Below are 23993 nucleotides of genomic sequence, written 5' to 3' on the forward strand. Positions count from 1 at the left end.
TGGTATAGGAGTACTAAGAAAGAACCCTGTTCACCAAACAAATGATTATCTCGCATGAGAAGCATGATGAGGCATGGTCAGTGTACTCCAAGTTAATGACTGGGTCCAGTATATGCAAAATAGATATCTATCTCCTAAGCCAGAGGGCAGCCAGCTTTCCCCTTGAGGTATTGATAAGACCATTCAGTGGTTTCTCATGAACCCATTTAGAATCTCTAATTCTTGTTTGGTAAGAGCAGTGGTTTTCGTTGTGTACCTGTAACACGTTTGCTCCTATGTCTGTGCTTGGCATGCCAGAGGAGTATTATGACTGCCTTCCTAAATGATTCTGTTGCCTCTACAAATGTGGATAGTTTGCCACATATTTGATTCTAAATTTGAAAAACGGCTCTTTATTGCTAAATGAACCTATCCAAAAGTTTGTTGAAGCATGGATGCCCCCCTGCCCCCACCCACCCCCCGATCAAAGAAAATAAAAAGACATGATTACGCTCACAGATACCGAGCATGTCCAGAACCAGAGGTGGATAATATTTCAAATGGATCGCTTGAGTAGTAGATGCAGAATGTTAAGTGCTTCAAGCAGCTTCGTTGTTTTTCCTAGGCTACTGGAGATTATTGTGTTGTTTGGTAAGAGATTGGGATCATTGTTCCCTGGAAAATGTGTGGGAGTTTGCCACTCACATCCTAACCATCGAGCATGCTGCTGTTGCGGTATGAATGACAAAGGGCGCGTGGGTCCCATAGTTTATAACACAGGTGGCCGACTCCCATACAATGTCAAAGGAGCATTCGTTGCGATACCTTAGTCAACGATTAGTTGCAATACCAACAGAACAGATGATGTTGAACTTCAGCTTTCAGGGCCACATAGGACTTGTGTGGTCTTGACAGCCTGTGTTGATCCTTTGAAAGATATCACAGCCTACACAGATGCCTGTTAAAACAGCAATTGTTTTCATTTTAATATCCGCACAACTGACATCTCATGAACGCATTTGTTTCCTAGGTAGGCTTGCTGTATTTCCCAGAAGGAAGTATTAACGATTTTGCCAACCATGAGGCACCTTCTGCTTTGGGCCTGTACGATGCTATTAATTGAATCCCGGTCGCTGGCAGTCAGCTTTCCCGAGGACGACGAGCCCATTAATATTGTCGACTATCATTGTAAGTAATGTTGTAGATTGAAAGCCTCCGAATGTGTTAAAAGCAACCTTTTTGTTGCTGCACGTAAATATGGATTGTTTAAAAATGTAAATTCCATTACCTGTGGCTTTTGTTTTGGGGGTATTTCTGTGGACAACTTAAGTCATTTTAAAACTGGTTATCTGCGACGTCTGACATAAGTTCAGCAAGGGAAAAAAATAACATTTGCTGACATTGGACATCTTTTATTCATTTAAATTCAAGACATTACTAGAGGAATTTAGTTTAAACCCTTCTACACCTAGTATATACAGCTAATCAATGCCGCCTATTGATTTTTTTCGCTCTGTAATCCTGAGTGATGGCGTAGCCCATTTTTACTTGCAGATTCAAGGCAATATCCAGTATTTAGAGGACGCCCTTCAGGCAATGATTCTCAGCACAGCTTGGACTTCCAACTGATGCTGAAAATTCGAGACACACTTTATATTGCTGGCAGGTAATTTTCCTTTAATCTGATTATTAGATTCAGATTCTTTTTCTCTTATGGGTTGTGCTAATGCGTGCAGGTCATTACCAAAAAAAAAGTATGGCTATATTTAGTGAATTAAACCCAGGCCTTTAGGAGATGCACACAGAATGGGGTAGGCATAAGTGTGAGAGAGGTTGTGTAGCGCTATATTTCTGCTGCTTTTGTTCTAAATCTTATTAGCAAACATGCTGGGGTTTGTGGGGGGGGAGGGGGGTTCGTATTCTAGCACGAATAAGATCTGGTTCAGGTCACCCTTGCTTTGGAGTGACATACTGAAGGAATACAAGCACACCTGAAGTATTTGCATACTGATTGATGTGGCTATGTATATCCTGAAGTTGTAATAAAATGCACGGTGCCAGGCTCCGAAAATAGGTAATGGAAAAAGAGTGGAATACAGCCTGCTGGAAACACACCTTCAGTATCCGAAAATATCACCCCTGATTGAAAAAGCTGCCCTGGGTTGACCTCCTCTAGCTAGAGAAAGGAAAATCTATAACGACTTCATGACTTGTCCTTTGTCTGGCAAGTCTCTTAAAAAAAAAAACAAAAAAAAACCCAGACCTTTTTACAGTGTATGTGACAAAGCGGAAACCACATTTTTTTATTTCATTATTTTTCTGTTTTCTGTGTTCCACTTTTATGTCATTGTCTCTGGTTTCCAACAGGGATCAGGTTTACACTGTAAACTTAAATGAAGTTCCAAAGGCAGAAGTTACTCCAAGCAAGGTAAGAAAGACGGTGAAGGTGATTTAATTTCTTATTCAGTTTTTTTTTTTCCAGCATGAGAAATAAATGTTCTGCTTTGATTTAAACAGAAACTGACATGGCGGTCGGGGCCGGCAGACAGAAAAAACTGTGCTATGAAAGGAAAACACAAAGTAAGTATAGCCGTACGGGGAATCTGAATGTACAGCAGGGGATATGCTAAAACAGCCATACCATGTGTGAAGTCTGTGGTTAATGCAACTGTGTTTTGTTTTGTTTTTTGTTCTTTTTTTTTTTTTTCGGTTGAAGGAGGAGTGCCACAATTTTATTAAAGTCTTTGTTCCAAGAAATGATGAGATGGTTTTTGTCTGTGGTACAAACGCCTTTAATCCCATGTGCAGATACTACAGGGTAAGTGCACTCCTTGTCTGTATACTGAGGGCAGTGGTTTGACCCTAGCATAAGGCTGGGATTTTCTGTTTACTCATAAATATGTGATTATATCAACTAATGTCATATATATTCAATAAATACAGCCATGGATTAACCATGAAGCAAAAAAAGCACGTGCATAGGGCAGCAAGGGGGGGCACAGTGTTGAAAATGTGCATTTTCTTCTGTTGCCCTCTAGTTATAAGTAAATAATTTGCATATATTGCTTGCTGCTATTTAGTGTTAAATAAATAACATTAAGAAAAAAAGTTTATATTTAATACGGTAGTGGGGTCTAGCCTGGAAGAAAACTGAAAATGTAATCTCTAATTTCACCTTCAGCACTTATTGAGCCTTAATGTTTTGTCAGTTCAGCAGTGGAAGGGCCGAGGGGGCACCATTGTTGGGCTGTGCTTAGGGCACTCTTGAGTGTTTAATGCACGAGTGCTAGGCAGCTACTGAGCTGTGTGTCCCTGTACTCAGCACACAGGCTACAATAATTTAAAGTAAGTGCTGATACACAAATCATTATATCTTGATTTGTTGCTGTGTTGAGACATTGTGATTCATGGGCTATCAATAAGCATAGCTTCTCTGACTCTAGTCCATAAAGAAAAATAATCTTTTCATCTGTAATATTTTTCTCTTAAAATGTGCGAGATGTTTCAGTATGATTAGATTAGATTAATCCAGGCTTTGCACATTTTAGCTGTAGTAATAACTATACATTGGGTCCATGTAAGCTTTTAAGGGCCAACGTACCCATTAGCGAGGCCTATTATAGTTATTACAGGTTTGACCCTGTTCCATCATATAGTTTTGGATGTTGGTTGTCCATAGACCCAGTTGGGCAGTACTGTGTTTCAGATATTTTGTCTGTGTGATAGCCAGGTGAAAAAAAAATACAAACAAGAAATCAGATGGCAGAACAAAGGCTTTTCCATCCTGTTACATCCATTTCAATGTTAACATCTGTCCTGTGGTCTGAGTCACTCAGCCTTTGTCCTGGTGCCTTATCATGTATTCCAGGTGTGTCCCACTGCCAGTGGAAGGCACTCCCCAGTATGCAGTGCTGATTTTGCTTTTATGAAATGTCTGTGGATAATTCATTTTGAAAGCTGCATTCCAAATTAGCTGTTGGCTGTCACTGGCGTATGCCATACCTGTGCTTTATTTCCTCATTCCCCACAGTTAAATTACCAGCCCTGGATTACTATTTTGGTTGCGTTTCTAATGAGATTCTAACGGCATAATGACATGTCAGGGACAGACATGTAGAATTGTGGTTTACATTTCTAATAGAGTAAAACTTAATGCTATTTCTCTTCTTCAGCTGAATACCTTAGAGTCTGATGGTGAAGAAATTAGTGGTTTGGCAAGATGCCCATTTGATGCAAAACAAACCAATGTTGCCCTATTTGCAGGTATGAACTTTTGCAATGATGAATGACAACACTAATAACATCAAAAGTGCCAGAGGGCTGTTAAAGAAAACACAGGAGCATTGTATGCATGTCAGGCTACAGCACTTATACAAATAGTTTTTAAAGGCCTGGACTAGGTGTTGAGACACAGATGCCCTGTTCAAATAAAAACATGGAATGATTTGTTGTAATTAAGAGCAGAGCGGGAGAGGGTTGGTTCAGTGAATCAGCACTGGAACATGATAGGGCAGATGGTGTTTGGGGGTGGTGTTATGTAGCAAGGCTCAGAGCCCGACAGTGATGGGGACCAGCTTCCTTCTGCAGCAGTGCGCTGGTTTCAACTGGGAAACTGCTGGACGGCACCATCGAGCAGCAAGGAAAGGAACTCTGCGCTACCAGCAGCTCAGAGCATCGGTCAGGTTCCAGGCCTTGCGAAAAGCACCCACCCTGCCCCCACCCCCAAACATCATCAGTAGAGTCATTTGGAGCCATCTCATTAGTTTCACTGCACTAATCCTTTCCTGTTGTGTTACCTAGTTCAGCTTACATTCTCAGAAAACCCAATGACATTAAAACATTACAACAGTTGTGGCCAGCAAAGAGCCACAAACAGGCCTGGTTTTCAGGGTACTCACAATAAATATGCATGATAGAGATTTGCATTCAGTGGAGGCAGTGCATGCAAATCTGTCTCCTGCATATTCATTATGGACATCCTGAAAACCAGGCCTGTTTGTGACTCTTGAGGACCGGAGTTGTCCACTCTTACATTATAATATAAAATGTATGAAAATTAATTTAAAAAAAATAGGCAATCATAATTTCTCAATTGGTAAATCCACAAGTAAGTAATCTTGTTGGGAGAAGCAACAAGTAACTTAAGACACTAAAGGTAACATTGAGTTCAGTATTTCTCTTTTGATTTTTTCTTTTCTATAAGATTTACAAAAACAATGAGCTGCTCTGCTAGCTGGGCTTTAATTAATATGTTAAAAAGTCACAGTTAAGGTTTCTAGCATTCCGAGCTGTAATTGGTTCCCATAATAATAATAATGAGAAATAAGTTGTATTATTTTATTTCACTTATTGCAGCATGCTCCCATGAGAATAACGTAATCCAGTACCTATGAAAACGTAGTAGGCTGAGAGCATATCCAAACTGAAGGAAGAAAAATATTGTTTCTTTAGCTCTCAGTTCATGATCTAAACCATGGGGGTCCAGCTTAGGTCCTCAAGGGCTGCAAAACTGTTCAGTTTTTGTTGGTTATCCCTAGTGAACCTGCATGAGATAGATTTGCATACAGTAGAGATGGTGTGCATGCAAATTTATCTTATGCATATTTATTAAGGGTCTCCTGAAAACCTGACCAGTATGTGGCCCTGCAGTATCAGAGTTGGACACCTGTTGACTAATCTACTTTTTGCCATAATCAGATTACCAGTACAAATGAACAGAATTAGACGGAGTTAAATCTATGGGCCTTGCATCTGCTTTTAGAGGCTTGGATTGACCAGTCATGGCCAACACATGACTCCAGCAAAGAGTTGATATTCACACCTCAGAAAGTCAATTGGGTCAATCAGATTGGCCCATTTTTTCCCCCAACAGGCAAGACCCCTGTATGAGGGAACAGGTGCCAGTTTCAAAGCTTATGGCTGAAGGCAGAGTCTTGTGGCAAATATGTTTCTGACCAACAACCAATTAGGCCAATACAGTCGGACGCGCTAAAAAAAGCGTGTCCATTTTTGGCGCCTGCTCTTTCAATGCGCGCACAGCCCCCTCTCCTGGGCGCACAATACAGCATTCAAATGAGGGGTCGTGCTAAAAGGAGATGCTAGGGAAATTGCCGTGCCCCTAGCACCTCCTTAGCCCAGGAGAGGTGGCTGTTGGTGGGTTAGGAAAACAGACGCTTAATTTTTCGAGCACCCGTTTTCCTAACCTGAACTGCCGGCACACTTTTTTTTTTCTTTTTAACCTTTGGTTTCCCCTGACTTAATATCACCACGATATTAAGTCTGAGGATGTACAGTAAAACAGTATTTTCTGCTTTTTTGTACACATTTCTGAGCAAAAAATGTGTGGATTGAGCGCACTTTTTTTTTTTTACGGGATGTGAATGACTAATAGCCTCATCAACATGCATTTGCATGTGATGAGCGCTATTAGTTTCAGGAAGGTTTGGACGTGCGTTATGGACGTGCTAAACCCCTTATCGTATAGGGGGTTGTGGATTTGCGTCCAACCCGGGTTAAACAGTGTGCTCAGCTGAGCGCACTTTACGGGATCGGCCTGAATGTGCGGCCTGTGCTCATTGGCATGTTTTGGTTTTTTTTTTAATGATTATATTTAGGTGGCCATCAAGAATGGGAGGATCGCAGCTGCCATAACTGCAAAGCAAAACAGGTGCAGCCGAATCTGTGCAAGCCAGCCCCTGATAATTCCACACCAATGGAATGAGGTTGTTGCACAATACATTGGTGTGGATCTCCAGGGGGCTGGCTTGCACAGATTCGGCTGCACCTGTTTCACTTGCATTCTTAGTGCAGTTACTTCGAGGCTTTTCTTGATGACAAAAGTGCATGATAGAAGAGAACAAAGGGGCCGATGCAATATAAAGCGCAGAAACAGTGCCCGCTTTCCATATATGTGCATGGCGCCCGCAAGGGGGGCACCATGCAATATCCAAATTAGGGGGTCACGCTAGGGTTGCTTGCGCGGCCTTTAGCGCCTCCTTGCTATCGCGATCCCACCGCGGCTGCCGGTTATGAAGACCGACGCCGGTAAACTCCGCGTAGATTTTCATAACTGGCCGTCTGCCAAGTAATGAAAACGGACACCGAGTTTACCGGCGTCGGTCTTCATAACTCAGAGGACTGCCGAGTTTTTGGGTTTTAACGCCTGCCTGCTCCAGGCAGGCGTTAATAGCTGAGCGATAAATGTGCGTCTGAGACGCCCATTTATTTTTTTGCATGCGGAGTGAATGAGTAATAGCCTCATTCACATGCATTTGCGTGAGGGGGTGGATTAGCACCTATTTAACCCGCATCAGAATGCGGGTTATACAGTGCGCTCGGCTGAGCACACCGTATTTTATTTTTATTTATTTAAAATCTTTTCTATACCGTCGCTAAGTTATACACCATCGCAACGGTTTACATGTAGGCACATATTTAATGTAGGTAACAGTGTACTATAGTACATTCTAACAGGTGCCGTCAAAGGTTCGGTTACAATATATCATTAGACAAAATAATTTTTAGAGAAGTGGGTCATGACCGAGTGTACTGAAAGTACTTTTACGGGTAAATTTATCATACATAGTGTTATCAATATGCTAGTTGTGATGTGGGGTTCATAGACTCCTCTACTGTATCGTCCTAAGTACTGTGTGTCGGTGCTTATCTGCTTATTCCTGAATAATTTCTATTCTCCCGTCTCCTTGTAAAATGCCTGTTTAAAAAGCCATGTTTTTAAACTTTTCTTAAATGCCTTGAGATCACTTTGTATTGTATTGCATCGGCCCGTGATAAAAATCTATGCGAGCAGATGTTACTGCATTTAGGGTGGTCGGGTAATACAAGTTTTTGGTTTCTCTTTTAGATGGGAAATTATATTCTGCAACTATGGCAGATTTTCAAGCTAGTGATGCAGTTATCTATCGCAGTATGGGAGATGGATTTGCTCTAAGAACAATTAAATATGATTCTAAATGGCTAAAAGGTAATTGTATAAGTATCAATTCATATTTATCAGTAAAGATATTATCCTGTATAATGTTTCTTCCTATGTGCTGAGAATTCTTTTGGTTTAAGGAGAAAACCAATATTGTGAGCTGATGAATCACGGTTCTTATTTAAAATGAAACATTTTATTTTTTTCTGTTAAATAGGTTAATGATTGAATCTATATTAACAAAGACCTGGACTGTAATACAAATCCTTTGAGGCTTTTTACAGTCCATTAGCTGACATTAAAGACTTCAAGTTAATCTAAGCTTGAATGCACTCATATTGGGACTTTGTAAAATCTCCTGAATATCGCACTTCTTTTTGGTTTGCATGCAGCAAAGTGCAACCTTTTAGGCTGGATTTTTTGAGGGATTTTTTTTTTGGGTCCATATGGAGAAAATGAAAGAGCAGATCCTTTATATTTCAGTCTGTGCATTTCTAGACTTTTTATTTCCTTGAGATGACACACTTTGTCTCCAATCTGTTACAGAGCCGCACTTCCTCCATGCCATAGAATATGGAAACTATGTTTATTTCTTCTTTCGAGAAATTGCCGTAGAGCATAATAATTTAGGCAAGGTGAGTACAATGGCCTAGGTAAGCTGAGCCATGCAGATTTAAGATGCTTTCCTAGACTTCAATGAAATGATATTGATGATAGAGTGAACACACTGGCCCACTGCAGCCTACCGATGAGCAATTTGTGCTTTCATTCTGGTAATTATTAATGAAAACCTACTAATGCGTGAAGTGGTAACTTGAGCCACCAGCCTCAATACCTTTTTCCTTTTCTCTGTCTTGTTGTGAATAGACAGTACTCTACAGATATCTTTTCGCACTGCAGCTTCAATGCTTCCTTAGAGATTTGCAAAGAATCTATTTTTGACCAAAAAGAAAATGTATTGACAAGAGGTTCTCCAATGCCTCAGCTTAATGAATATTTTAATCACGCTATTGCAGTTTATGATACTTGGGCTGCAACGTGGATATTCCATAGTAAGTTATTAAGCCGTTTACACATGGTTAATTAAAGACTTTAAATCTTGCTAACAATGGGATTTTGAAAAAGGCAGGGGCCAGGCTAGGAATGCTGTGCTTGATCAGCCAGAGAAGCAGGCAAACTCTGGCCGCCTTCCTTTCCCAAGCAAATTCCCCTCGATCTTCTACCAGCCACGCTAAAAATACATTTTCTTTCCTCTTGGCTCTTTTGTGTGCTTTGCAGGCCGTGCACTCCCGTGTGGCGCGTATATGTAAAAATGACATGGGTGGCTCCCAGAGAGTGCTGGAAAAACACTGGACATCATTCGTAAAGGCACGGCTCAACTGCTCTGTTCCCGGGGATTCGTTTTTCTACTTTGATGTCCTTCAGTCTATCACAGACATAATAGAAATCAATGGCATCCCCACTGTTGTTGGGGTATTCACCACCCAGCTTAACAGGTAAGAGATGGAGCAGCCCAGCATCAAAAGCAGCTCTCCACTTGCTTGTGGCAACTAAAATCCGTGCTGCTGCCGTCACCTGCATCCTCATCCTGATGCTTTTATTTGTTTTTTTTCTTATTTGACAGCATCCCAGGTTCCGCAGTTTGTGCTTTCAGTATGGATGACATTGAAAAAGTATTCAAAGGAAGGTTCAAAGAACAAAAGACACCAGACTCTGTTTGGACAGCTGTACCCGAAGATAAGGTACCAAAGCCAAGGTAAAAAAACAAAGTTTAACTTGTGATTCAATAAGAATGTCCTCAGAAACAATCTAATTGTAAAAAAAAAAATGTATGTTTAAACCCTTGCTGGTAAATAAAATAGAATAGTATTTGAAGTATAATTCAAAGCTTTAAAATGAGATGCAAATACAATATAACCGTATAGTTTTATTTAACAAGTTTCTGAGCTCTTGTCTTCCAATATGACATCTGTATTTTGCTCCTTTAATCTAAAACTTCCTATACGTTTGATATTTTTTGATTTAGATTTATTGATTTGTGCATGATTTACTATGTCCATCTCTCTTTTTTTTTTTTATAATCCCTTCCCTGTGGTCATTTCTTACCTGTTTGTATTATATTCATGCTTCATATACATCATAGTGGTGCTGGATAAGTTTCTAGTGATGAACAGAACATAAGTGCAGTTAAAGGAAAGGTTAATTTAGAGAAGCTTGCAAAAAAAAAAAAAAAAGTAACATTTTATGTCACTGTGGTGGTGAAATAAAATCCAGGTGAATACAAGTTCACACTAGAAATAAATCACTTTCAGGCTACACATTGTTCTTTCCAAACACTTGGCCCGGGTCTTCAGCTAAACTACTGATAACAAGAAAGATGCATTGCTGTGTTTCAGACCTGGATGCTGTGCGAGACATGGTCTGGCAGAGGCATACAAAACCTCCACTGATTTTCCTGATGAAACCCTCGCCTTCATCAAATCCCACCCTTTGATGGATTTTGCCGTTCCATCTGTCACGGAGGAGCCCTGGTTCACGAAGACACGGGTCAGGTAGGCCATCCCAACACACCTGCAACACTCCTGGGTCTTTTTCCTGATGGAAAACTAACAATGGCTTTGTTTGTTTAGGTACAGGTTGACTGCAGTTGCTGTGGACCATTCAGCTGGACCCAACCTAAACTACACCGTCATATTTGTTGGCTCAGAAGCTGGAATAGTACTTAAAATCTTGGCAAAGACCAATCCCTTTTCTCTGAATGACAGTGTATTACTGGAAGAGATTGATACTTACAATCATGCAAAGTAGGTATTCATTTTGCAAGAACAAATTTCCAGAATAGCCATGACGTTGCTGTACTTTATTTTTTTTTTTTATTTGTGTACCTGTTTTTCCTGCCCACATGTGCAAAGAATACGTTTTTAATATATTTTGAATGCCCTCACCAAAACGTTTTATCATTTCCCAATGTAGACAACAAAAACTGTTACATTGCAGGGAGCGAGACTATTCGTATCTACATTCTTTGATCTGTAATGTAGTCTGCTTTTACCACAGGGTACCTTCGCTAATCCATTTCATGAGAAATGGTCTCCATGCTATAACTGTATATAATAATAATTATTATTTGTAAGGTAATTGAAAAACCATTCTTGTCCAGTTGTGGGGTTTCTCATATGAATACGATCTTCTTGAGCCTTTTCAATCAGAGGCAGCTCTCTTGGCTTTACTTGACAACCTTCACCTTCAGTTGGATCAGAATATTGATATCCTCTTAGAGTTATTGGAAATGTCTCCCACCTTTGAGACTGTTGATTATAGTATTTTATTGCAGTGATTCTCTAGTTTGGGTCTGCAAGGTTTATTTGGTTTCTTGCAGATCACAAACTGTGATAGCAGGTGACTGCTCTTCTCTCCCACGACACTCCATTATATTGCCTTTATTTAACATTCATATTAGATCGTTAGGGAAGTTGATTCAAGCTTAGAATATTAGATCCATTTTCTACACCAAAGGTTTGCAGCTTTATGTCCTATTGGGTAGGGACCATAGGACTGCTTGTTTATTGGCTATTTAGCCACTGGATTTTAGTATTAATCTTCTAGAACTGAATTCAGCAAAGACTGAGATGGTGAAAACAGGTAAGCCAGCAAATCTACAACCGGATCATTTTTCTTTTCCTAAAGTTCCAGCTATTGCAATTCAAAAGGCAGTGCATAATTTAGTGTTTTGGTTGATGATGAAGGGACATTAATACAACAACTTGATAGATTTGCTTATTTACGATTACTGAGACTATTTTTGCGTGATACTGATTTGATTAAAATATATCTTGTGTTAGTAGTTACAAGACTTGACTATTTTAATTCTCTTTTTATTGGTTTATCAAAAAAGCACATTAAATGTTTACAGTTGTTCCAAAATTCTGCCATGTCTGCAGTCTTGGGATGTGGTTTTAGGAACTGGATGACCCCAGTATTAAAAGAAAAAATTGCATTGGCAATTGAATTTCGGTTACAATTTCAAATTATGTGTGGGGCGGTAACTTTTAAACAGCCGTGTGGGCGCACATGTACGCGTGGATACTGGCTTGCACCAACGGACGCAGCCAATTTATAACATATGCACTATATGCGCGCATGGTATAAAATACTATATGTGCGTACGTGTGCACACAATTTTATATAGATGCCCGCATGTGCATATAAATGCCGCCTCTACTGTGTGAGTGAGGGGATTTTAGTAGACACGCGCGCCGATATAATTACCAGTTTCCCCAGTTCGTTCCCAGTTCACCCAGTAAAGCATAGGACTTCCTAGTTAACTACCTACCTTTTATCCTGTTCACCCCATCCGTAAAACCCCACTGATTAGCCTAGTATTTTTTTGTTTCAGGATTTATATGCCATGCATAGCAGAAGTAAATTTACATGCTAGGGGACCCAGCGTGTAAACATTTACATGCAGATTTCATTGAGAAATCTAGGAATGCCCACACCCGCCCCTTTTTGTGAAAAGAAAATTTGTGAACGTACTAGGAGATGCATGCGTGCTCGCGTGCTTTTTAAAGTCCACGCAGTGTGCACCGGCCGGACTTCTCTGCATATCTCCCAGCTTTGGTGCTACTACGGCTTTTAAAATTCACCTTTTAGTGTTTAAATCCATTTGAGGTTTGGGGATCTAATTATCTGTGGGAGTACATGATCAGATCAGATATATTCCTAGCTAGCAGCTCTGTTAATCACAGATTGGCCTGCTAGCAGAGCCATCCCTAAAAATTGTCAGTTTGAGTTCTTACCAGTAAGCTTGCTTTTTCCCGTATTTTTGGACCCGTTTGCTTTTAGAGACCCAAAAAATATCTGACTACAATGATTTAGAAAACTGGTAAAAAAAAAATAAAAATTTAAATGTACTCAAGCATTTTCCTGGTTTTAAATATCTGGGATATTTATTCTTTCCTGGTTCTATTTTATTTTCTGTATTGTATTAATGTTTTGCAAAAGTCTTTGTTGTTTGATTTCTTTACATTTTTATTTTCTGTTTTTTATTATGTTTCTGTTATATGCATTTATTATCGTACTTCATTAAGAGTACTTGTATAGTAGCAGGTAATAAGCCTAAATAAACTTGAAACTTGAATTTTGTAATTAAATAGACTGGGACAACAATAAGTTACAAATAGCAAGAGTTGCTAGACACGAAATGGGAGAAAATTAGGAGCAGATGATTTGAGGCGCACGCCCACAGCAAACACAATGAGGGCAATGTTTAAAGCTATATCTGCAGGTAAAACATGTCCTGAGGTGTTCTACAACGTACACAATTTTACTCAAATTGTGTGGAGGCATTTTAAATCTACACACCTTATTTCCGAGGAAAACAGTACCCATAGAAAAAAGTAGGTGCAGATTTCTGCAAGCACTCTTTCCTGGTGCATATTTTTACTTTGATTATTGATGAAAGCCCCCATGTAAAAAGTATCCATGGACTTTAAATCAATGCAAGCAGTTTTATTATTGCTCCTCCCCATATCTTAAAGACAAATGGAATAATAGGTCTTCTGCCTCCTGCCATGACTTAGAGTTGGGGTAGCCAACTCCAGTCCTGGAAGGCCACAAACAGGTCTGCTTTTCAGAGTAGGACTATGCATGAGTTAGATTTGCATGCACTGCCTCCATTGTACTCAAATCGATCTCATGCATATTCATTGTGGATGTCCTGAAAACTTGTGGACAAGCGTTTGTGGAACTTCAAGAATGAACCTGCCTATCCCTGAAATAAAGGGACTACTATCGTGCAGACCTTAAATACTTGAATTTGCCATTGGCATATTGTAACCATTTTTAAATGGAATTACATTATGTGTTAAGAATTAAAGAGTTGATTTTAAGACCCGTGCGTGGTTCCCGGCGCGTGCACAAGGAAGCGCCAATTTTATAACATGCGCACGCCAGCGTGAGCATGTTATCAAATCCAATGGCCGTGTGGGCGGCCTGTGACTCGCGGGGGAAGGGGGAGATTTTATCAAAATATGTGCAGCGACACAATCGGGCTCCCCCCCCCCCCCCCCCGTTCCCTATCCCTACCCTACCCTTCCTACCTCATTCCTTCTCCTCCCCGACCCCTAACCTAACCCGCATACGTCCCCGGGACAGCGGCTAATGGCACATATCCGGGGTTACACGTGTGGCGGGGCCTGTTCTAAAATGCGCGTAACACCCGTTTTTTATGCTTGTGTCCCTTTTAAAATCAGGCCGTAAATTATGTAGTGACATACGATTATCATGGCTTAAACAGCATTCTGTAGCCTAAAGCAGGGCTTCCCAGACCTCTCCTGGGGACGCCACCGCTAGCCAGATATTCAGGATCTCCACAATGAATATACATGAGACAAATTTGCATATACTGGGTCTCCAGTGCAGGCAGATTTATCTCATGTATATTTCTTGTGGATATTCTGAAAACCCGATTTGCTATGGGAGTCCCCAGGACAGTTTGGGAAGCCCTGGTTTAAAAAGCCCTCAGATTATTTGAAGTTTAAGTTAAAAAAAAACAAACTCATTTTTCAATGGTCACCCTAGTTATATTTAGATAGGGCCCCTCATATTTAAACAAATAATGAATGTCATCTCGGATCTCCTTTCTACTGTCTACTTCCATAATTACTGATTGCTAAATCTGTACTTCTCCTTGCCAAATTCCTACTCTAGAGTTGACTACTAGGTGCGCTTTCACGTCACGAGTGGTCATAGATTTGGCAGCTAGTATTCAGTGCCAAGACGTGCAGAGTCATGTACCCGGGGTGCAGTAATCTAGAAGATCTGTATGTGACCGGGGGGGACCAGGAGAGGGAGCTTGGGGTGATTTGTGTCTGGCGATTTGAAGGCAGTGAAGCAATGTGACAAGGCAGTAGCTAAAGCCAGAAAGATGCTGTGCTGCATAGAGAGAGGAGTAACTAGCAGGAAAAGGGAAGTGATAATGCCCTTGTACCGATCCTTGATGAGGCCTCACCTGGAGTAGTGTGTTCAGTTCTGGAGACCGAATCTCAAAAAAGGATAGAGACAGGATGTAAATGTTCCAGAAGAAGGCGACCAAAATGGTGTGGGGACTGTTTCAGAAGACTTACGGGGAGAGGCTGAAGGATCTAAATATGTATACCCAGGAGAGGAGGTACAGGGGAGATAGGATGCAGACCTTCAGATAACTAATGGGTATTAACAATGCAGAAACTTCAAACCTTTTCTGCCGGAAACAGTAGAACTAGGGGTCACGATATGAAAGGCCAGGAGGATGATTCAGAACCAACATCAGGAAATATTTCTTCACAGAGAGGGTGGTGGATACCTGGAATGCCCTCCCAGAAGTGGTGAAGACCAGAACAGTTAATGAATTCAGAAAGGCACGGGACAAACATTGCAGATCCCTAAACTCTTACAGAAAGGGATGGTGTAACATTTCTGCATGGGGGTAACCTGCACGGAGCGGCAGTTACTACCTTAAGCAAATTGCTGGGCAGATTGGATGGACCATTTGGTCTTTATCTGCATTCATTACTGTGTTACTATGTTACTCTCGTCTAAAGCATTTTGCGGAGCATTTGTCTCTTAAAATCCCTGTTGCTAACTGAGGACAGAACCAGAAACCTGGAAAGATTGTTCTATGGCATGGCTTTTGCTCCTTTTAAGATGGTTTTATTTGTGCATCGCTGTCTAGGTCCTTAGGCTATGCTGCATTTTGTTGCTCTTTGCTTGCCTTGCACTGCAGATTTTTCATTCTCTGTGAACAATTAATGGACAAGTCACTTATTTGTTGCAACGCATAGACTATTCTAGTTGTTCTACTTTGCTGCAAACCTAAAACTTCAAATCATTGCCATTAAAACAGGTGCATTGGAGACAGTGAAGAGGACAGAAAGGTCCTTGCTCTTCAGCTGGACCGCGATCACCATGCTTTGTTTGTGGCATTTTCCAGCTGTGTTATTAGACTTCCGGTCAGCCGCTGTGAGCGCTATGGATCATGTAAAAAGTAGGTTTGATTTTGCACTCTCAACCATCCCTGTAATTTGAGGGCATTGCAATCTCCGTTATTCGTAGCAAGGCAGGGCCCACGTTTGTTGGGTCTCCAGAGGTGCAGCATTTTACCTTAGCTGGCAACCTCTGCTTATTATAATGCCAAGAGTTTTTAATAGCTGGGGGTACTATAAATCAGAGCCAAAGTACATCACATGGTAGAGAAGTAGCATTTGTCCAAACTGCACCCCAAATCTAAAATTTACAATTTTTTGAAGGGATAAAGAAGACAGGAGTTGAAAAAGCCAAGACAAAAACAATGAGCATTCTTGCTTAATGTTGTTTGCATTTTTTTTTTTAAACAACAGGTCTTGTATTGCTTCACGAGACCCACACTGTGGTTGGGTAAACCATGGGTCATGTAGCAGAGTAAAGCCTGGAACATTGTAAGTACAAAATGTGTTTAATCCGCTAAATTTCATTTATCATGCAGGCAAATTTCTATAGCTCGTTACTGTTCTAAGAGTGAACTGCCTAGCAGAACCAAAGCAGATTTCATTGTGCACAAGTGCTTTCTATCTAAATTGTCTACATCTCTTGCCTATACTAAGAATAAGCAAAGGATTGCTTTTTTTTTTTTCTTGCAATATCATTCCGTTTCAAATCTTTGCTAAAAAAAAAAATATATATATATTGTAATTCCCAATTCACACCGGATGCAGATGCATCATTTTCTCGCTCCACTAATGCTTCTAATCAAGGGTTGTTTGTTTTATATCAATGCAGCACAGGATATGAGCAAGATGTAGAGTATGGGAGCACGGCACATCTTGGAGACTGCCATGGTAAGACTTGGTTATTATTGCTATGTCAAAAACACAGCAGCAGCAATTTTGGGCTACATTTTGCTTTTGGAAGCCCTTTTGTCTGACTGTATAGTTTTTCTTCTCTGAATACTCTCAGTACACGTGCAACCTGTATAACTTGCACAACAGGAAGCTCAGCTACTTGGTCTTCTGCGACCGTCACAGTTCTGTGCTTTGCTTCTCTGGCATCTTAAAAGTACGTTGGGTTCCGCAGCAAAGTAATCTCTTTTTATAATCTACAATATTTCTTTTTATTATTATTTTGAACTATTCGGAGTTTTATAACCTTTTGCTTTCTTTTGGTTACTTTTCACTGATTACTTGTTCCTTTAATTCTTTTAGAAATTTTGCCTACTACAACTACACCAGATTACAAAATATTTGGCGATCCAACATCTGGTTAGTTTTTTTTAATTTTTTGAATTAATTATCTTTTCTTTCCTTCAGTTTAGCATTTTCAGACCTTTTTTCCTTATTTTGCACAGTTGGCGGTCTTTCATTTTTTGTGCTTTGACTCATGTGCCCACTGGTAGACGAGACAGCCAGCCTCCTCCTGCTCAGCACTTCACCTCTGTGTGGCCGCATGTTAACAGTTCATCATTTATTGAAACCCATCTTTTATTAAAGCACCTAATTAACATGTGACATCTTCACAGCACGCTAGTCCTTAAAGCTTTACTTTTTCCCAACCCATGCATTGCAAATGCCCCCGTTTGTCATCTAGTGTAGATGGATGGCACAATTTCACCTTCCTTCTCCTGTGTAGTGAAATTAATTCATCTTGGGCAGGTTTAGAAATGTGTTTTGGTTTTTTTTGTTTGGTTTTTTTTTAAATATCTGTTTTCTGTTTTTAAAAATATTCCTTCTAGCCCCACAATATGTACTTGAATGTGAGCTGCAGTAGACCACTCCCATGCTTAAGAATGTCATGCATTATTCTTGAATTGATCTTGTCACAGGAAAAAAAAAAGTGTTTAGATTTGTTGTAGTGCCCCAAATGCTCTTCAGTGTTAGGTACTAAACTTAAGTAGCTGATAAATGCCAGAAACGAGCAAGGAAGGCTTTGAATGAACACACGTTAATAATAATCTGTTTGCCACCATAGACACGAAGTTATCCTCATCTTCTGTTACTACAATGGCAAGTGTCTCAGTCATGTCACCCAAAGTGATTGCTTCCTGGAAACCTAAAGTGACTGGCTCTCGGAAATTTGTAGTTCAAGATGACCCAAACACTTCTGATTATATTGACCCAATAGCAGGTGTCCCAAAGGGTAAGGCCTTCAAAGGGAACAAATTATAGCTGAATGGAAACCTGAACAGCAGCTGAAGCATTCAGCATTTGCAGTCAGGAGCTACCTGGAGCTTACCCACTTTGCTTAAATAGCAGGTAGCTCGCAGTTTGGTACTTGCTGTATTTTAGGCTTCATAATTTTTCCCATTTCATCTGGAAATGTAAAAATGGTCATTCTAATGTTAACATTTTCTGTAGTATTTGTATTAGACTGTATTTCTACATCAAATCAGTAAGCTACAGGCATTTATATATTAGCCCATTTTGATTATTGTTACTGTAATAACATAGCATTTGCATTTTTCTTTTGTTAAATAGTTGATTGTTGCAAATCTTAGGAGTCTAGGAAAAGCCTATCAAATTATTACCCACTTCTAAAAGTCATATCAGGTTTCCATTCAGCCATTATGGCAGTGCATATTAATTTTCCTTTTTGTTGATTTCAGTTTTGTTAATGTAATTTTGATTTGCGTATTTATTTTGGCATATTTTGACATTCTTTCTCTTCATTCACTGTTGCCTTTCTTTTTTGTTTTCTGCACAATGCCATTGACGCCAATAACCCTGAACATTTAACAGTTACAATGTTCAAAGGCCTTGCCTCTAACAAAAGCCAATGCTTGTAAAATCTAACTTTAACAGTTCTTCACTTTAACAGATTCTGAGGGTAGCTGGAAACGGTGCATGCGCTGTTAACAAATTACCTAGGTCTGTGCTGGACTCAATCTTTCTTTAACTGTAAAATGTCTGTGGTTGCTTACAGACTAAATAATCTTCAACTATTAAGACAAAAGGTAGATACTAACCCAATATTTATTCTTCTTCTAGCTTCAGTCTAAAATGTTGGGGTTTGCTGTGTATGATACGTTGACTTTAGAATATGAAATACACATTTTCAGACACATAACTTTCGCATAATTATGCAACTGGGCATAGGTTTCAAAGTAGCTAAGGAACAGGATAAGTAGCAAACTACATGAACAAAATATAAAAATCCTTGAATGATAAAGACATTTTAATCAAGTTCATGCTGCTTGGAAAAGATTGTAAAACTTCATAATCATTCCAAAGCATTAAGAGGGTTGTGTAATACCATGCATGCATCGTACAGTTTTAGGCAATATTTGCATAATCCTATCCTCCTTTTGATACTGAATTATGAGTTAAGAAGGAAATTGAGCGACAAATCCTTTCCCGAGTTATTAATTGCTAGTAGAAGCTGCTTGCACTTTTTTAACCTCAATTTTCAGCAGCAGTCATTAATGGAAATAAATGATTTGATATTTTTGCTCGGGGTTGGGGGGGGGGGGGGGAGGTGGGGAGGTAGCTTTTGAGGAGAGTGAAAAAGTCTGGACAAACAAGGGCATGCATAATTATAGCCAGTACTTTTCTTGGTAAGATGCCTCCATTGGCAGCGTTATTTGAAGAATCAAATATAGGACGAGCTGTCTATCTTAGACTCTCCCCTTTTATTGATAAGCTTGAGAGGAAATACTATCAGAAGTTTTTTTAGTTATATCATTCACATTAGTGAGTGGCAAAATTCCTGTTAATCAACAATGTTCTTGCAAGAGCCACATCTTTTAGAATTACTGTTTGTACACATTTAACACTGTCATTTATTTAATTTGCATTCAATGAAAGGTCTGTGTGCTCTAATATATAGCACTGTGTGTTTGTTCCAGGTGTGAGGTGGGAAGTCCAGTCAGGAGATTCCAATCAAATGGTTCACATGAATGTCTTAATCACCTGTGTGCTGGCTGCTTTTGTCCTGGGAGCCTTTATTGCAGGAGTGGCAGTATATTGTTACAGAGATATCTTTGTACGGAAATCAAGAAAAATACATAAAGATGCAGAATCTGCTCAGTCGTGTACAGATTCGAGTGGAAGCTTTGCCAAACTAAATGGATTATTTGATAGCCCCGTAAAAGAATATCAACAGAACATTGATTCACCCAAACTGTATACAAATTTATTGCCTAATAGAAAAGACTTGCCGCCCAGTGGTGACACTAAAGCCATGATGATGGATAGCCAAGGGCAGCCACCAGAGCTAGCTGCACTCCCAACTCCTGAATCAACCCCAGTACTTCATCAAAAGAGTCTGCATCCAATCAAAAACCAGTGGGAAAAAGCACACAACAACATAAATGTTTCAAGAAAGGAGCCCCATCTAAAAAGTCCACAGTTTTTCCCTACCAGTCCTCCACCACATTCTCCTTTAAGTCACGCACACATCCCTAGTGCTGTTGTTCTTCCAAATGCTACTCATGACTATAATACTTCTTTCTCAAATTCAAATGCACATAAAACAGATAAAAAAATTCAAAACATTGATCAGTCTCTTGCAAAACCATCAAGCAAAAGAGACCACAGACGATCTGTTGATTCTAGAAATACTTTGAATGACATTCTAAAACATTTAAGTGAAACAAGTAATAGTCCTAAAGCAATTTTGGGTGATATTCAAGTGGCTCAGCAGAATGGTCATCAGACTTTAATGCTTGATGCAATGGGAAACATGTCGGAAATCCCACCTAAAGTTCCCAACAGGGAGGCATCGCTCTACTCTCCCTCCTCTACCCTTCCAAGAAACAGCCCAACAAAAAGAGTGGATGTTCCTACAACACCAAGCATACCGATGACATCTTTAGAAAGACAACGGAGCTATCACCGAAATTCATCACAAAGGCATTCGATATCTGCCCTTCCTAAAAATATAAACTCACCAAATGGTGTCTTGTTATCAAGACAGCCTAGTATTAGCCGAGGTGGATACTTGCCTCCAGCTTCAGGCCCAAGGATGGACTATATGCAAGGAACTCCTGTCACTGTCCATCCGCAACCTTCGTTATCTAGACAGAGCAGTTGTACGGGCCATGGAACACTTCCTCGTACAGGAATAAAGAGGACACCATCCCTAAAACCTGATGTGCCACCAAAGCCCTCATTTGTTCCTCAAAATACTTCAGTCAGACAACCAAGCAAATACAGCTACTAAGCGTGCTTGGGGAGGTGTACAGGTTGAAATGATGTTGTAGGGGAAACTTAAAGACAGATTTGCTCATGTAATTTAAAGCGAACAAAAACAAAGTGGCCAAAGAAACTGTCTTTACTTCAGCAACATCTTTTCTTGTCTTGCAAGGCGTACGATACAGTACATACTAGAAAGAAAGGAAAATGCTGGTCATTACATTTCTTTTGTTTGTAGCTAAGGAGAAGTGTAGCACATTGGGGCTACTTTACCATTATAAAGAGCTGATACTGGACGCCGATTAATCTGTAAGCAAATACTTGAAAAATGGGTTTCATTTTAGACTGCAGTTGTGTGTAGTCTTCCCATTAAATGTGAACATTTTAATATGTATGCATTCACCTTGCCTCTTGCACAAATGTCAGAAAATGGTAATGTCTCATTGTATTTCTGGGTTAACAGCCAACTTGCTGAAATTCAGTTTCTGGCCCAACTGTAGCATTTTTCATATGTGGCATTTTGTGTATGCCACAAATAAATTATGTGTGTGTGTTGTGTGTGTGTGTTTGTATTCTACACACTAGGATGCACTTATAGATTCTCATTTTGCATCTTTATGGTTTGGAATTGTTTACAGTGAGCATGACTGAACAAATGGTTAACTTCCTACAGTCGTTTACAGGGTTCAGATCTGTGAGAGAAATGGAGATGTTTCTTCAAGCCTTCCAGACCATGACGTTGACTTAACTAGTAGCCCCATTAGAGCATGTAATGTGTCTAAAGCAACACTGTGCTGCTATTTATCCAACTTGCATCTCTACTAGAAACTATTTTGAGGATCTTGCTGTGCTTCCCCATTTTCCTCAGTCCCCTGTCATTTTAACTATACAGCAACTCTGAATTCAAACTAAGGGCAGCAAGGAATTGTAAAATGATTTAGGGCGCATCTTTGGTTAATTTTAGTCACATTTATTATTTCCTACCCTTATGTTAAAACTTCTTCCAAGAGCAAGGGAAAAACAGAGACTAACCTGGCAGAAATAGATGCGTGTATGTGTATGCGTGCAAAGACTCAAAAGTAGTGCAATCAATGTGTTTATGTTGTGTAATGTAAGAATGTTTTCTGAAGTCATGCAGGCAATGACGATACTCTGTAAATAACCTGTGCAAGTTTACCCGAATCTGTGCATTTTGTGCCTTATTCATGAGACTGAGAAAACATCCAATGATTTGTCAATTGCTCTCAGCGTCGCACATCAAATTTCCTGAGTGCCAGATGTAAACTTTTCCAACAAGTATCCCTAAAGATGAAGCGCAAGAACCAGTTCCTGCTAAATCAAGGCAGCCTGCAATCAGAGGAAGACAGCAACGTTAAACCACCTCCCGTGCTAAGCATTCCACTCCAGCTTCCTGAAGGCTCAACACAACTCTAATGTGAAATCAAAATGTGTTTTCTAGGGTGATATGGCACCTGCTAAAGTTGTATACGCCACTTCTAAGGTTTTACAGTATCCGCTTGCAGCCAATGTTCAACACAGATGGCTCTCTTCGCTCTGAAATGATACGTTGCCACCTTGTTGTTGAGCATAATGCAGAACGTAATCAAGGCGAAGGAACGTTTTATGCATTAATAAGGCAAACCTCCCTCTCTTCCAACTTTCAGCTGGTGTTCTGCAGCAATGAAGATTTCCGATGCAAGATGACAATGGCATCTACCGAAGACCCGGAGCACCATTACAGAATGTAGAGCAACGCTAGAATGATTCTTTTGTAAAGAGGGTATTTGTAAGGAGCGCTGTTCCCACAGTCTCCAGACCCAAAGTTATGAACTAGGTTTTTAAACACTGCTGTCTTGCAACTAAAACCACTACAGATTAATTCAAATAAATATCCTCAGTCCTCCAATTTAAAACAAGAGGCTGATTTGAATTCATGTTACAAATATTAATAAACCTAAGATCTGCCGAGTGCAGACTTGTGGAACACTGAACAATAAAATGATGTGACCCTTGATAACCTTTTGTAACATTGTGCTGCCTTGTAGATTGTAATGTGAGGTCTATCAGTATTTATGTTGAAATTTCTAACATTCAATCTAGTCTCTACCCTCTAGATTTAATAAAATGCTTTATCCATTTGTGCAAAGGTAAACGCAGATTGTATCTTTTTTAATGGTACGGCATAAAAGTAACCCTCAAATGAAGTTGCTCTATACTGTTCTTTAGAGTACTTTAACATGTATAGATATCTTGTAAACTTGTATTGTGGATGTGTAAATAATTATGTACTTTGGGGTTTTTAACACCGCATGTAAAGTCATAATAAAATATTCAAGTGACTCGTGCCCATTTCTGAATTCATTAACTAAAACAAATTAATTGCCCGCAAATCTAAAAAAAGGGCTTCCTAGGAAGGAAAACATTAAAAGCTCTCATGGAAGACGATTTGCTGCTGACTTTTACAATCTAGTGAAATAGATCTAAAGTATGTTTTTCCTCTAATTCAAATAGTTTGTGTTGGGAGGTAGGGGGTTACTCTGTCCAGTAAATCTTTTTGGTTCCCTCAATGTTTACCTTCATATGATAAACCATGTACCTAGTGAAATATTGAAGACTGTTTTTATTATTTTAAAGAAATGGATTACTTGTTGACTCCCAACTGCAGAATAAACTTTTTGTTCATTGTTAAAGCCAGCACTGAGTAGCTTGATTAGATAGTTTGGCAGTGCTTATTGTAACACTGAGGCCCATATGCTAACTTGTGAAATGTTTTAATAAGAGGAGCTGCATGCAGAAAAACATGAGAAAATGCCCTGATATGCTCAAAACCTGTGACATGTCGGTGCTTTCGGGCAAATAGCTCCTCTTGTGGAAAATTATGCAATTTGAGAACAGTCGTGGGTAGTCAGCTACACTTGAAAGTTTGTTTAAATTCA

At 39.8% G+C, this 23993-nt stretch overlaps 1 protein-coding gene across 6 annotated transcripts in view; it reads left to right on the forward strand.

The window, feature by feature from the left end:
- The window catches only part of SEMA6D (semaphorin 6D), a 549700-nt gene extending 526304 nt beyond the window's left edge, over nucleotides 1–23396 (forward strand). For 3 of the 6 annotated variants that reach the window (XM_029574820.1, XM_029574821.1, XM_029574819.1), the window contains 18 exons: nucleotides 1010–1167; nucleotides 1534–1645; nucleotides 2347–2407; nucleotides 2497–2559; nucleotides 2696–2797; nucleotides 4152–4242; nucleotides 7844–7963; nucleotides 8462–8550; nucleotides 9194–9411; nucleotides 9540–9671; nucleotides 10312–10467; nucleotides 10546–10719; nucleotides 15801–15941; nucleotides 16294–16371; nucleotides 16712–16770; nucleotides 17134–17190; nucleotides 17897–18064; nucleotides 19770–23396. In XM_029574820.1, coding sequence (XP_029430680.1) covers nucleotides 1059–1167; nucleotides 1534–1645; nucleotides 2347–2407; nucleotides 2497–2559; nucleotides 2696–2797; nucleotides 4152–4242; nucleotides 7844–7963; nucleotides 8462–8550; nucleotides 9194–9411; nucleotides 9540–9671; nucleotides 10312–10467; nucleotides 10546–10719; nucleotides 15801–15941; nucleotides 16294–16371; nucleotides 16712–16770; nucleotides 17134–17190; nucleotides 17897–18064; nucleotides 19770–21085 — 3246 coding nt within the window. In that variant the 5' untranslated portion in view covers nucleotides 1010–1058 and the 3' untranslated portion in view covers nucleotides 21086–23396. The remainder of the gene's footprint in view (nucleotides 1–1009; nucleotides 1168–1533; nucleotides 1646–2346; nucleotides 2408–2496; nucleotides 2560–2695; nucleotides 2798–4151; nucleotides 4243–7843; nucleotides 7964–8461; nucleotides 8551–9193; nucleotides 9412–9539; nucleotides 9672–10311; nucleotides 10468–10545; nucleotides 10720–15800; nucleotides 15942–16293; nucleotides 16372–16711; nucleotides 16771–17133; nucleotides 17191–17896; nucleotides 18065–19769) is intronic. The other 3 variants (XM_029574822.1, XM_029574823.1, XM_029574824.1) reach the window with 3 other exon arrangements.
- Nucleotides 23397–23993: the final 597 nt, after the last annotated feature.

The sequence above is a fragment of the Rhinatrema bivittatum genome, chromosome 13, assembly GCF_901001135.1.
Source record: "Rhinatrema bivittatum chromosome 13, aRhiBiv1.1, whole genome shotgun sequence".
Taxonomy (NCBI): domain Eukaryota; kingdom Metazoa; phylum Chordata; class Amphibia; order Gymnophiona; family Rhinatrematidae; genus Rhinatrema; species Rhinatrema bivittatum.